This window comes from Eschrichtius robustus, chromosome 12 (genome assembly GCF_028021215.1).
Source record: "Eschrichtius robustus isolate mEscRob2 chromosome 12, mEscRob2.pri, whole genome shotgun sequence".
NCBI classification, from domain to species: Eukaryota; Metazoa; Chordata; class Mammalia; order Artiodactyla; family Eschrichtiidae; genus Eschrichtius; species Eschrichtius robustus.
Genome location: NC_090835.1, coordinates 2299936 through 2312157, shown reverse-complemented (window position 1 = coordinate 2312157; position 12222 = coordinate 2299936). Strand labels below are relative to the sequence as shown.

At 62.6% G+C, this 12222-nt stretch overlaps 1 protein-coding gene across 6 annotated transcripts in view; it reads left to right on the top strand.

The window, feature by feature from the left end:
• Positions 1 to 12222, top strand: part of IQSEC1 (IQ motif and Sec7 domain ArfGEF 1) — a 113571-nt gene that overhangs the window by 49878 nt on the left and 51471 nt on the right. Inside the window, exon 1 of one of the 6 annotated variants that reach the window (XM_068557292.1) lies at positions 356 to 500. The exons of 4 other annotated variants lie outside the window; for them this stretch is intronic. In XM_068557292.1, the coding sequence (XP_068413393.1) occupies positions 397 to 500 (104 nt within the window). In that variant the 5' untranslated portion in view covers positions 356 to 396. Of the gene's footprint in view, positions 1 to 355; positions 501 to 12222 lie in introns of those variants that run through there. One more of the 6 variants, XM_068557297.1, reaches the window with a different exon arrangement.

Genomic DNA, 12222 nt, shown 5'->3' with positions numbered 1-12222 from the left:
CCCAGACACTCCAGCAGGATGCTGCAGGATGCCCTTGGTGCCAAGTACTTGCTGCATTTTGAGGGTAGCACGCTTACCCCCAGGCCAGTCTCGGTGTGGCACGGGGTCTCAGGGACAATAGCCAACTGCCCCTGACTTGCTGAGGGACCCGTGCGAACACAGCTGGCCTGGGCATGGTGAGGAAGCCCAAGGGCATGGCCTTTGACGTCATGAGGGGACACACATGCATGTGGGCTGTTGAATTCCGTCCCATGGGAGGAGAGAAGGACCGTTAAAAACACTGGAAAATTTGAAAGCGTCCCAGCTGGGAGGCAGCCTCCTTGTCTGGGTTTCCCGAAGTGGCTGTGGTCCAGGCAGGGTCCGTGTCTGTCTGCCAGCGTGTGCACTTTCTTCCCGATGCCTGAAGATGGAAGATGGAAGCAGACGGTGTTTGCTTTTCTGTCTCTGGCTGGGAGGCTCGGTGGTGTGACAACTGGATGCAGTCGTCCGAGTGAAACATGGTTGGTGCCTTACTGTGATATAGAAGGAGCTCAGTAGATATCAGTTATGGTCGTTGTCGGTGTTACTGTTTATCCTGATTATTCCAGAGAGAGGAGGCGTCCCTGGGGGCCCTGGCGTCAGGCATCACGTCACGTCCCCTCTCTGGGCCTCGGTTTCCACCTCTGTGAAGACCGCGGGACCCCCGTGGTCATTTGCTGAGGGGGGATGTTTGGTCCAGCGGCTGGGGGGCAGATACTGTAGCCTGTGACCCCTGCCCTGGGCCTCACACTCTCTGTGATCCTGGGAATGTTCTTTAGCCTTTCTGTGCCTTGGTCTCCCCATTTGCAAAAGGTGAGTGACAGTAAGAGCTCGTTACGTGAGTTGATCCACATAAAGTGCTTAAGCGTGTAATGTAAACGCCTGGTAGACGGTAGCTTCTCACTCTTTCAGAGTTGAGGGGTTCCACGGCGTTGTTCCTCGACAGGAGCGGATGGCCCCTCGTTTTGGCTGCGGGCAGGGCCAGGGCTGCTCGTGGTGCACGGCGGCGGCCACTGGAGGACCCAGATCGCAGCCTTGGTGAGGGGTGGCGCGCCCCGTGGGCTTGTGTGCGTGCTCGTAGCCTCTGCTTACAGCTGAGGATTGAAACCTCCCACGGAGGGTGGACAGTGGAGTGTTTTGCCCGGAGGCTGGGAAGCCTGCAGCTGGGCACCTGTAGGGAAGGGGAAGGGCTTGGCTGGGTTTGGTGGGTCTGGAGTTGGCACAGGTTTGATCCAGACTGGAATGGGCCACAGAATAAAAATGGTAATATCTGACATTTGGGTGGTCTTTGAATCTGACACACACTTATCCTATTTGAACCTCCCAAGAGCCTTGTCAAGTAAGTAGCTGGTATTATTCCCATTTTACGGACAAGGAAACTGAGGCGAGAGAACGGAAATAACATGTTCAAGTTTTGTACAATGTAGATTTGGTCTTCAGGTTAAAGTATATCTTTCCCCCTCCCTGGCCTTGTTGTGGCGAGGGCTTGGGCTTTCAAGGATGGAGGATGAGGTAGAGGCAGGAAGGGGCGGGGGGCAGACAGGAATGTGTGGGACTCCCCCCCCCAACCCCAGACCAAACAGCAGCACTGGGTTCTCACAGCAGCCACGTGTGGAGAGCACAGAGTCCACTTCGCAGTGGGCGCGGCTCCCTTGCAGCTCTGGCTAGTGGCCTGGCATCTCACAAGCATGTTTGCTGGCCCGGGAGGCCACCCGGCGTGAGAAGGGCCCGCCAGGTCCCCTCCCCCACGGAGGGGCTGGTGGCAGTTGTTCAGGAACTGCCGGCTGCTCCCAGGTTCTTATGAATCGGTCTTATTTCCCCGTGTAGACCCTGGACAGGTCCCAGGGTAGCTCAGTGCCGTGCTGGGGCCGGAGAGGAAGTGATTGGGAAACGGCTCTTTCCTCCGCTGCCAGAACGGCGAGGTGCGGCCCTGCAGATTCGGCTTCTCTGTTCCCTCCGGCCTTGACTTTCTCAAAGCCGTAAATTAAATGTGCAGGCTTCCGGTTTTTTTCCCCCATGCAGTAAAAATGGCAGAATGGCCCAGGAAGATGATAGGCCTTGATGTGGACAGCAGATTCTTGGCACTATTTTAAACTCTTTCTTATGGAAAACTCCAAACATACACAAAGTAGAGAGAATGGCATAATGGCTCCTACGGGCACTTTTACTTCCTTGCTCCCGGATTATTCTGAGGCAGATCCCAGACATTTTGTTGATTTTAAATCAAGGACCTGTCGTGCGGTCAGCCTCATGTCTGGCAGTGGAGGGGTCGTGTGGCCGGGGTGGGTCCCTGGGGCACATCCGCGTTCCTCCAATGGCCCTTGGCTGTGGTGGCCCAGCCTGGGAACCCAGAGCCTGGCCCCGTTTCCGGGCCTTGAGACCCGAGTGACGCCGGCCCCCGGGGGAGGCCAGGCCTGCGAGGCCCCTCCGTCAGGTCGTGGGGTGGGATGCCCAAGGCGCTGCCCTTCACCCCACAGGCCCCCAGGCAGAACTGGGCTCCCTGCTCAGCGTCCCCACGGGGCCCCGCCTGCTGCCCCGGGGCTGCCCTCGCCCGGTGGTGGGGTGGCAGTGGCCCCTGCGCCCCGTCCCCCCCACACAGTGGCCTCTCATCTCGCCTGGCCTCTGGGTGGCCTGACATGTGGCCTCCAAGCGCTCTTTCCTCTGGCCTAAGAGACATCCACGCCCACCACTGCAGCTCCTTCCAAGCCCTTGTGGCCAGCCCGTCTCCCACCCGGGCCTCTACCAGGCCCTCGTCCCTCCTCTCTGTCCTGCAGCTTGTAACCTGGCTCCTTACGGCCTCCCCCTCCCCAGATCTCCCCGCCCGACCCTGGCTCCGGCTCTGGATAGAAGGCTGGAGTCATCCTGACACCCCCCGCCCAGCACTGTGTCTCAGCCTGGCACACGGTGGGTGCTCAGGAAATGTGAGTTGCTCTGGTCCTCAGGAACATGTTAAAATATCACTGTCACCGCCCCGGCGTCTGACACAGTGCTGGGCGCACGGAGGGCCAGCAACCAGATTCAGTTAAAAAGCCACAGTGTGCCCAAGTCCCACCCCACTCCTGCTCTGAACCGGTGCCCGCCCGGTCAGCGCACCCCGCACTCTCCTCAGGCGGGAGCTGGTCTTGGGTCACGTGGTCTGACGCCTGGTTCCGAGCAAAGGCCGCTCCTTAAGGTCTCTTCCCACTGCCACCCACCCACCGCCTTCCAGCCACCCGGTCCCCGTGGCGCCGTGCGACGCAGCCCCGAGCACGTCCTGATTCCCAGGCCCCAGGTGAGGACTTGTGTGCGTTACCCTGCGGCCCTCACAGCAGCCCTGTGAGCCGGACAACACCCCCATCTTATGGCTAGGAAACTGAGGCACAGAGAGGCCTAGTCAGCTGCCCGAGGTCGCACAGCTCCTGCTTGCCGGGTGCCAGACCGGGGAGGGCCGTGTGCCGCTGGTACAGGAGGTTGAGGGGCGGCGTCCTTCCCCAGGCCCTCGCTGTTCCAGCTCCGGCTGCCGTGTGCGGGTGGGGGCCTGTCGGCGGTGCTGCAGGTCCAGGTCCTGAGGGCAGGAGGGGGTCGGGGGGCAGACACGGGGGGTGGGCTCCCCCTCCCGAGGAAGGGGCTGCAGAGGTGCGGGTGTGAAGCACCGTGGCCCGTCGGCCGGCGGCCCGGTGCCTTGGTCGGCCTCCCCCCTTCTCCCCTCCCGCACTCGCTCAGTTACATTACCTCTGTGTCTCAGTTTCTCTGTCGACTAAATGGGTAGGTGATAGAGCACCTGCCTCTACCTTTAGCTCCGAGCGTGAGCCCTCAGTGACCTGCGGCCTCTGGGTGACGGTGCGGTGTCCGCGCGTTCCCGACTGTGACAGAGGTGCCGCTCTGGTGGGGGTGTTGATGGGGGTACGACTGTGCACGTGTCGGGGCGGGTGTATGGGAACCCTGTACTCGACGCTTCGTTTTGCTGAGAACCTAAAACTACTCTAAAGGATAAACATCTATTAAGGAAAAAGTTGTTGGATGGTTAGTTAGTTCCCTGTGAGGTGCTCAGCAGGCTGGGTGCGTGGCTGTCACCTGCTGCTGTGCAGTGATTCTTGTCACCATCAGCTCCTTCCTTCCTTCACTCATCCTAGGATGTGCTGGCCCTGAGGACACAGACACACAACGTGTGCGCCCGTCCCAGGGTCAGCTCACTGTCGGGCAGGGCGTCCCGGGGCCTCTTGTGGGCTGTGCCCCCTCCGTCATGGGCACCCCGTGTCCCGGGAAGGGCATGGACAGCGCCACAGGCTGGAGCACGAGGGGAGGAGTGGGCAGGGCCCCGTGGGAGGGGGCATGGGTGCTGCCCCAGGGAGTCGGGACCGGGACAAAGATTTTAGGTCGGCGAGGACTTGGATGATTTGCAGTTTGGAAAGTGCTTTCTGGCAGCGGAGGGGGGCGAGAACAGCTTGGTGGCCCGCCGTCTAGGATGGGACTGGACAGCTGGGCCGAGAGCGTCCCGGGCTCTGAGAGGGCCCCGCGCCGGGCCCTGGCCGACAGGGTGGGCTGCAGACGGGCGGCCTGCATGCCGGGTGTCCCCTCTCTGCCCGCTCGCTCCCCCGGAGCCACCTCCCCAGCCGGTGCCTCCTGCCCGCCCTGCCGGGAGGGGGGGTGGGTGGAGTCCCTGGGGCCCGGCCCAGCCCAGTCTGCTGGAGCCTGCCACAGAGAACTGCTTTATTTAAGTCCATGATGCACGTATGGAAATAACTAGAGGCCTCTGTATTTAATTTGGCTCAGCTGGGAAGATTTTTGGCTGCGTGCATGCGTGTGCGTGTGCGTGTGCGTATGCGTGTGTGTGTGTGTGTGTGTCTGGAAAAATCTTTCCGAGTGCGCCCAGGGATTGGAAGCCCCAGTCATCCTCATGCAGTCAAGCAGTCAAAACCAACAAGAGCCGCCCTGGCTTAGCCGGGGGTGAGTGTCTGGCAGAGGGCAGGCTGTAGGAAGTGGCCAATAAAAAAATACAGACAGGGAAGAGGTGATGCTGTGTGCAGATGAGATCCCGGTGAGGGGAGCAGTTTTGTGAACTTTCAGGTAAGCTGTGGGTGGAGTGAAAGGATGAAGCCCTGTGCAGGTGCACCGAGGTGTTCCTGGTTGCCGAGCAGGGAGTGCTTAGGTGGGTGCTGGACTGGAGACCGCGTTTCCCACATCTCTATCTGGCCTCGACGAACCCGGCAAAGGCTCTTGGCCAAGCCCTTGTCCGTCCGTGTGCAGAGCAGAAATAACCCCCGCGCTCACACGGGGGCTTGCAGTTGGCAAAGCCTGTCCTCACTTGATTCCCCCTTGCCTGCTGGGTGGCGGGCAGGAGTGATACCCATTGCTAAGATGAGCCAGCGGAAGCCTGGAGAGGTGAGGTCACCTGCCCGGGGTCACTCAGCCCGGCAGTGGGGCAGCTGGAGCTCGACCTGGTCTGACCTCCTCCCAGAGCCGCCCCACACTCCCTGTGGGCGCTTCCCGAGCTGCAGGGCACCGTTCCTTGCACAGACGGATGAAGGGGGCTGCTGAGGGTGGGCAAACCCCAGGACGTCACCTGGGCATCCAGGTTTGGATGAACGCTTTTTAGGTTATATCCTAGCCGCATGACATTGAGGAAGGAGGACGTGTGGTGAGTTGAAGTTTGGTGGCCATGACGACTACGTGATTGTGGATCACAATCCACAATTGTGGGTCATCCATGTGGACCCACTTTGGTGGGTCTTGCAAAAATCAAACGCTCAGAGGGTGCGACAGAGCGGAAGGCCTGGGCGTTCCCACCGCTGTGCAGAGCTGTGGGAATTCTGGAACCCTGCCCCTCGGGACTTGGCGTTCTAAATCAGGTTCCCTGGGAACAGCAGATCTGACTTTTCTGCTCTTTGAGTTGGGTCTTGAACGTTGGTCCTTTGCAAGCGTGGCAGGCAAATGCACATGCTCTGAAAGGAAGGCGGTGTGAGGGAGAGGAGCAGGCCAGGTGTGGGCGGGCTATAGGGAGTGGTGAGGACTGTGGCGGCGGGAGAGCACCTGCCCTCTGGTGGGTGTGGCTGCCACCCAGCTCCATCTGATTGTTACCAAGCTGGAAGATGGGCCCACGTGGCCTGGTCCTTAGCTGCCCATCCGGAGCTCTGTGTTGAGACCTCGTGAGCTCTCCTCGCAGAGACCGTTGTCTCCCGGAGAGCTCTGCCCCTCAGGTGCCCATGTGAGGAGCGGCAGAGTGGGTGCCAGGCCTCCCAGCCAGCCGTCCTGGGGGTGAGGCGCAGGGTCCCAGATGGCTGGGCCTCACCCTTCCTTTGGTCCTTGCCCAGATGGCCCTGGGGAGAATAAAAGGCTTTTTCACAGCCTTTCTCTGGAAAGGCTGCCCGTCCTGGGTTTGGCTGCAGGACTGGCATTAGAGGCCCCATTTCCCTTGGTTTAGGCCTGTCCCCTGGCTTGGTGCTCTGCTCCCTGGGATGTGGGGTGAGATCCTCAGGCAGGTTGGGGCCCCCGGGAATGCTGGTGATGCCACGTGAGCAGCCCCTCGCCGAGCAGAGGCCCTGGCTGGGCTGGATTGGGGGTTGCGTGTGTCGGCCCTCACCCCTTCCCCACGACCCTGCCCCCACCCGAGCCTGTGGCTTCCCCGCCAGCTGGATTCCAGCCCAGGTAAAAGCGCACGTTTGCCGCCTGCGGAGGGGTCCCTGCGCCTGCCTCCCGTCTGAGACCCCATCGGTGCCGGCCAGCAGGCCTCCCAGGGCTGCGGAGGTGGGCGCGGGCAGAGGTGGCCCAGGGGAGCCGAACCCCCCCGAGGTGGCCTGCACGCGGCCCCTGTTCCTTTGAGCCTCGAGGCCTGGGGAGCGGCGTTCTGGGTGCAGAACACACGTCTGTTCCTCGGAGAAACTCGCCCGTGTCTGCGGCCGTTTGGTGGTGCCGAGGCCGGGCGGCAGGGCCAGGGAGCAGGCGTGGGCGCAGGTCCAAGAGTCCCAGGCCCCGTCGCGGCTGTGGGTGTGTCGGGGGAGTCGGATGAGTCTGCCCCCCCCCCCCAGGCATCGGTGCCCCCGCTTGTAAGTGGGGGAGGAGCGAGCCCGGCTGCAGGGTTGCTGGGCCTGACTGCGGCGGCCCCAGTGAAATGCCTGGCCGAGGGGCTGAGGGCGCCGCCCGAAGGTCTTACAGGGAAGGTTGGGGGCACGCGGCCCCTGGTCCAGGAGTAGCTAAGCGAGGGCACAGTTGCGGGAGGGGAGGCTGGGAGGTCCGCCTGGTGCCCAGCTCTGGGTCCTGATCGTCCAGTGGGCCTCATCCTTCTCACCTCTGTGTTTGTTGAGTGAATAAGCGAACGAACGAGGGATGCCATTTCCCAGATTCACTGGGGCCCCTTAGCCACTGGTGGCATCGCTCGTGTAGCGTCACTCATTCACTCGTTCAGCAAGTGCTCACTGAGCTCCCCGAGCCCTGTTGTCAGCCCTGGGGGCCTGAGCGAGGGGCAAGCGGCATGCAGCCCCCGCCCCAGCTTTCCAAGGCAGAGACACAGGATGCAGGGGAAAAGGCGGTCAGGTAACCAGCCTGCTCCATGCGGTGGAGACAGTGGAGGTGGGGGGAGGTGGGGCTGGCAGCTGCAGAACCCCTTTCCCTTCCCTGTTGCCAGGGTGACCTTTATGCCCCGCGTTTGCGGTGCCCTGAGCCCCGTGGGACAGCCTTCGCTGGACCTGACTGCAGGCTGTTGGTGCTGACCTCTGACCCTCCGGCCGCCCGGGCTATTTTAATGGGAGTGACTCACGCAGAGCCTCCGGGAGGTCCAGCCCGGGCTCTGGCAGGCGGGTAGACAGACTTTCTTTATGTTTAGGAGTCAGGCCTGCGCCAGGGATGCTGGAGCCGCCACCTCCCCGGGGCTGGAAGGGCGACTTGGAAAGATGTTGACAGGACAGGGCGAGGGCCTGGCTTCGCAGCCGACTTCTGTTCCTTCCCTCTGGCCGTGCGCTGGTGAGAACAGGCCTGTCTGAGGAAGGGCGCTGCCCCGCCCCTTGGAGGGGTTCCCGTCCAGTTAGGCTCGGCATTGGCTGTCCGTAGGGCTCCTTGCCCGGCAACGGGTCCCCGACTCCATACCCCCGAGGTGGCGGCCCCGCTCCTGCTCTGCAGGTGGGAAACTGAGGCTTGGGGAGGGTGGCTGGACCCCGGGGTGCTGGCCACCCGCCCATACCGTTGCCGCCTCACGTCAGGACACCGTGGAGTGGTGAGTGCCCTGCAGGGCCGTGTGGGCACTCAGGACCTGGGGCGGGGAGTGCCAGGCGGCGGCCCCCACGCCCCACAGCTCGGGCATCCCAACACCGCGCCTCTCCTCATGCGCTCGCGTCCTGAGGAGACCCCGCTCCTGCCCGAGGCCCATGTCGCCAGCAGCAGCTGACAAACAGGGAGATGCTGAATGCTGGCGCAGTTAGCAGGGCTCTAAAAATAGCCTCCCACTCTGAGAAGTTCATTCTTCCGAGTCCTATATTTTTATACGTATGTAAAAACCACTTCTGGAGGCCTTGGTGCCAGGAGAGCCGGTCTGCAGCCCGGGAGGCGGGAGGCGGAGCTGAGCTGGACTTCGTCCCCCTGGCAGGGCAGGCCTCGGGGCAGGGGAGGGGGTGCTTTGCGGCCGTGGCCCTCTCCCCGGAGGTGATGGGGCAGTCGGGCCAGCGACCTGTCTGCCCACGTCAGGGAGGACGGTGGCTGGGCGGCCGGGGAGGGGCTGTTCCAGGCTCAGGGGCCATCCGAGGCGTCTGCGGGTCACAGAGGCCAAGAGGCGCGGGGGTGGAGAGCCAGGGCCAGTGTCAGGGCTGCGGGCCCTCCCTGCGACCGGACACAGGGTCGGAGTGAACCCCGTTTCTCTTGCTTTGGTCTAATTCAGACCTCAGGCTCCCGAAACTGGCCCTGCCCGAGTCCCAGCTTGCTGGGGGTCGGGGGCAGCCCACTGACCACCCCCCTCCCCGCCCCTCGGAGAAGCAAGGCAGGGGAGAGGTCCTACCGGGCTGCCGGGTCCTACCCGCTGGGGCCCTCTCCTCTGGTGGCTCCTCCAGGGCCCTCTCCTGTCGCCGTTCAGGTGTGCCCGGGTCCCTGCCAGCTCGCACACCTCCGGCCTTCCCTGGAGCGCCAGCCCCTTCAGCCACCACCCGTCCCCTCCTCTCACCCACCCGTCCTCCTCCTGCCCCAGCTCCCTCCCCTCCTCTCCCCGGGCCCGCACAGCCCCACCTCACCAGCCAGCAGCCCTGCCACGCCACGCCGGGTCCTCAGCCTCCCCAGCTTCTCGGTGACCTCTGGCCCCACAGCGTGGCCTCCAGGACCTGAGGACGGGCATAGCTGTCTCGCTCTTCTGGCCCGTCACTGTCCCTGGGACCAGCCCTTTCCCCCGTCCCGTTGTCAGGGCTGCTTGTGCCCCCGAGGGTCGCTGCAGGGGAAGGATGGGGGGAGGCGGAGGCAGTGACTCGGGGGCTGAGGGGCCTGTGCTCCACAGTTAGCGTTCCCCTTCTAGGGTGCCACTGCCGTCCGTCCCACCCCAGGTAAACCCGAGACCCTTCCTTGGCCTTGCCCCGACCCTGCGGTCCACTGCACCCTCCCTGAGAAGCCTTGCAAGGTCCTGAACACGCTGGCTCCTGCAGCCCCATGTGTGTCCCGCCAGCCTGAGCTTTCCCATCCCTTGTGCACACAGTGGACCCCGACCTTCGCTGTTCAGCCTCCACACACGCAGCGTCCTGAGCCGGGAAGGGCCCTCACCCGCCACCCGCTGCTCCTCCTGGGGTCCTGGCAGAGGGTGCGTGCCTCCCAGGAAGCTTCCCGCCTCGGGCGCTGGGGCTCGGGCTCTGCTCGCCGGCCTGTGGCGCCTGATGCACCCCCATGACTGTCCTGACGCCAGCGTCGTCATTGTCCGTGTCCCCCCGCGTCCCTGGCCCTGACCTGGGTGTGTCATATAGTTGGCTTCAGTTCACGGGATGAAGTGACCAGCCTGGGGGAGGGGGTTGCAGGGGGGCTCCTGGGGGAGGACAGGCCTTCCCATGGGCGGCTGCTTTGGGGTCTACATTGCGGTCCCCATGCAGCCCGGCTGCCCCGTCCATGGTTTGGTGAATAAGACTTTTCAGGTCCAGAGAAAATCTCGAGAGAGATTAAAACCGGTGAGGTTTTAAAATCACCATTCTTTTTTTAAAAAACAAAATTCTGTAGTAAGTTATCTTATTAGCTGTGTAGCTGTGTTTAAAGCCTCAGTAAGGGAGCTGGTCAGGCCGAATCCTTAGGCTCCGGCCTGCGGACGCCATGTCCCTTGGGGGGCCCCGGAGGGGACTGAGCCGTCAGGCCGCTGCTGCAGGGCCCTGGCTGGACCGTTTTACTGTTGGGAACGTGAGGTCAGGCCAGGGGAAGTCACCCCTTTGGGGGACTTGGGCCCGTGGCTGCGGCTCTGTGCCCTCGGCACCGGTGAAGCAGGACGAGCCCCGGCACCTGGGGGGCAGGCAGGCAGGCAGGCGTCCACCACGAGGCGGGCGGCCGGTGGGGGCCCAGGGCACTGCAGATGGCTGGCCCTGAGCTCAGCGATGGAGGCCACGCAGGAATGCGTTCTCTTCTGATTTTATCTAAGAAAAGCCAGAAATCCGGGTGAGTGAACACTCCCGGTACCTAGTTCTCACTTGAGAAAGAAAAAGGAGATGGTGGCCACTGCTCTGTGTAGACCAAACAGAGCCACGTGGGCTGGACTCAGGCCGTCCGCCTCAGGTGTGCACCTTGCCCGTGGGTGGGCTTCCAGAGCCAGGGCTGTGGGGTGGCGGGAGGGGAGGGGGGTGGCCGGGTCTCTCCTCCTGGGCCCCAGTTTTCTCTGTGTCTGACGGGGGGCTTGGCTTGGTAGTCAGGATTCCAGACAGGCCACAGGTCACAACCAGCCGGGGCTCTTTTTGAAGTCCCGTTTCAGGGGCCGCACTGCTGGCTGACCCTTTGAATTCTCGGGATCTCCAGACTTGGGTGGGAATCGGCTGCCGAGTCTCCCAGGGGAGTCTAAGGACCAGCCCGGTTTGGGGGCCACATGCCCCAGGCCCTCTGCAGTTAACTCGTGTCTGTCACCTGGGCACCACCTCGCGAGGGAGGGGTGTCAGTGTCCGGCCAGAGGGTCTTTGTCCCTTTTGAGCCCAAAAGGTAGGGGCGGGGAGGTAGAAAAGCTTCCAGCTTTCCTTTAAAAACCTATTTCTAGAGAATTCTGAGTCATGTTTGCGTGGATTTTCTGCATTGAAATTGTCACTTTGGGTGTGTTTTGGGTCTCTGTGGCTCCATATCCCGCCATCCCCAACCAAGATGTGAAACCTTACCTGAGGGTTGGGTCCAGCCAGCCCGGCTGAGATAGTTTGTTGTAAGTTGGTGCCCACCCGGGCCCAGGTCCCGCTCCCACAGACCTTGCGGTCCGCGTGGCAGACAGAGCAGCCCTCAGGAGTCTGGGTTTCTTTAAAAAGGCTTCCCTGGCTTGGTAGGGGTAGTTCAGAGTGTGTGCACCTGCTATGTGCCAGGTGCTGTTCTGGGGCCTAGATCTGACGGGACAGACATTCCCACAGATGGTGGCGAGGCGGTGGCATAGCACTGTAGAGAGATGCAGCAGGGGAAGAGTGGGGGAGGGCCGGGGTCCTTGCTGAGACTCGGGCAGCCTTTGAGCAAGAGACCTGAAGGAGGTGAGGGCGTGAGCCAGGTGGACGTCTGGGAAAAGACCCCAGCAGAGGGAAAGCACGTGCAAAGGCCCTGCGGTTGGAGTGTGTCAGGAATGTGGAGGAACAGCCAGCAGGGTGGGGGTGGGATGGCCAAGGGGGCATGGAGGAGGGGTAGCAGGGGGGACAGCCGGTCCTGCAGAGCCTTCCGGGTCACTGTGAGGACTTGGCTCTAAGCCCCGTGAGGGACAGCAGAGGAGGGACCTGGTCCGAGTTGTGTTTTAACAGATCCCAGCTGCTGAATGGAGGGGTGAGAGGGGCCGGATGAGCCTGCTGGAGAGGCTGTGGCCATAATGCAGGGAAGGGGTGAGGCCTGCGCAGACCGGGCTAGTGGGGGGGTAGGCCAAGCAGTCAGGTGCTGGCTCTGTTTTGAAGGTGGAGCGGCCCGATTTGCTGACAGACAGGGAGTTGGGTGTGAGAAAAAGAGAATTGCCAAGAGCGGCCGTCAGATTATTGGCCTGAGCAGCTGGAAGGATGGAGTTGCTATCAGCCGAGATGGGGCGGCTCCAGGGGTGGGTGGGGGCCACGCAGGAGCTCAGTG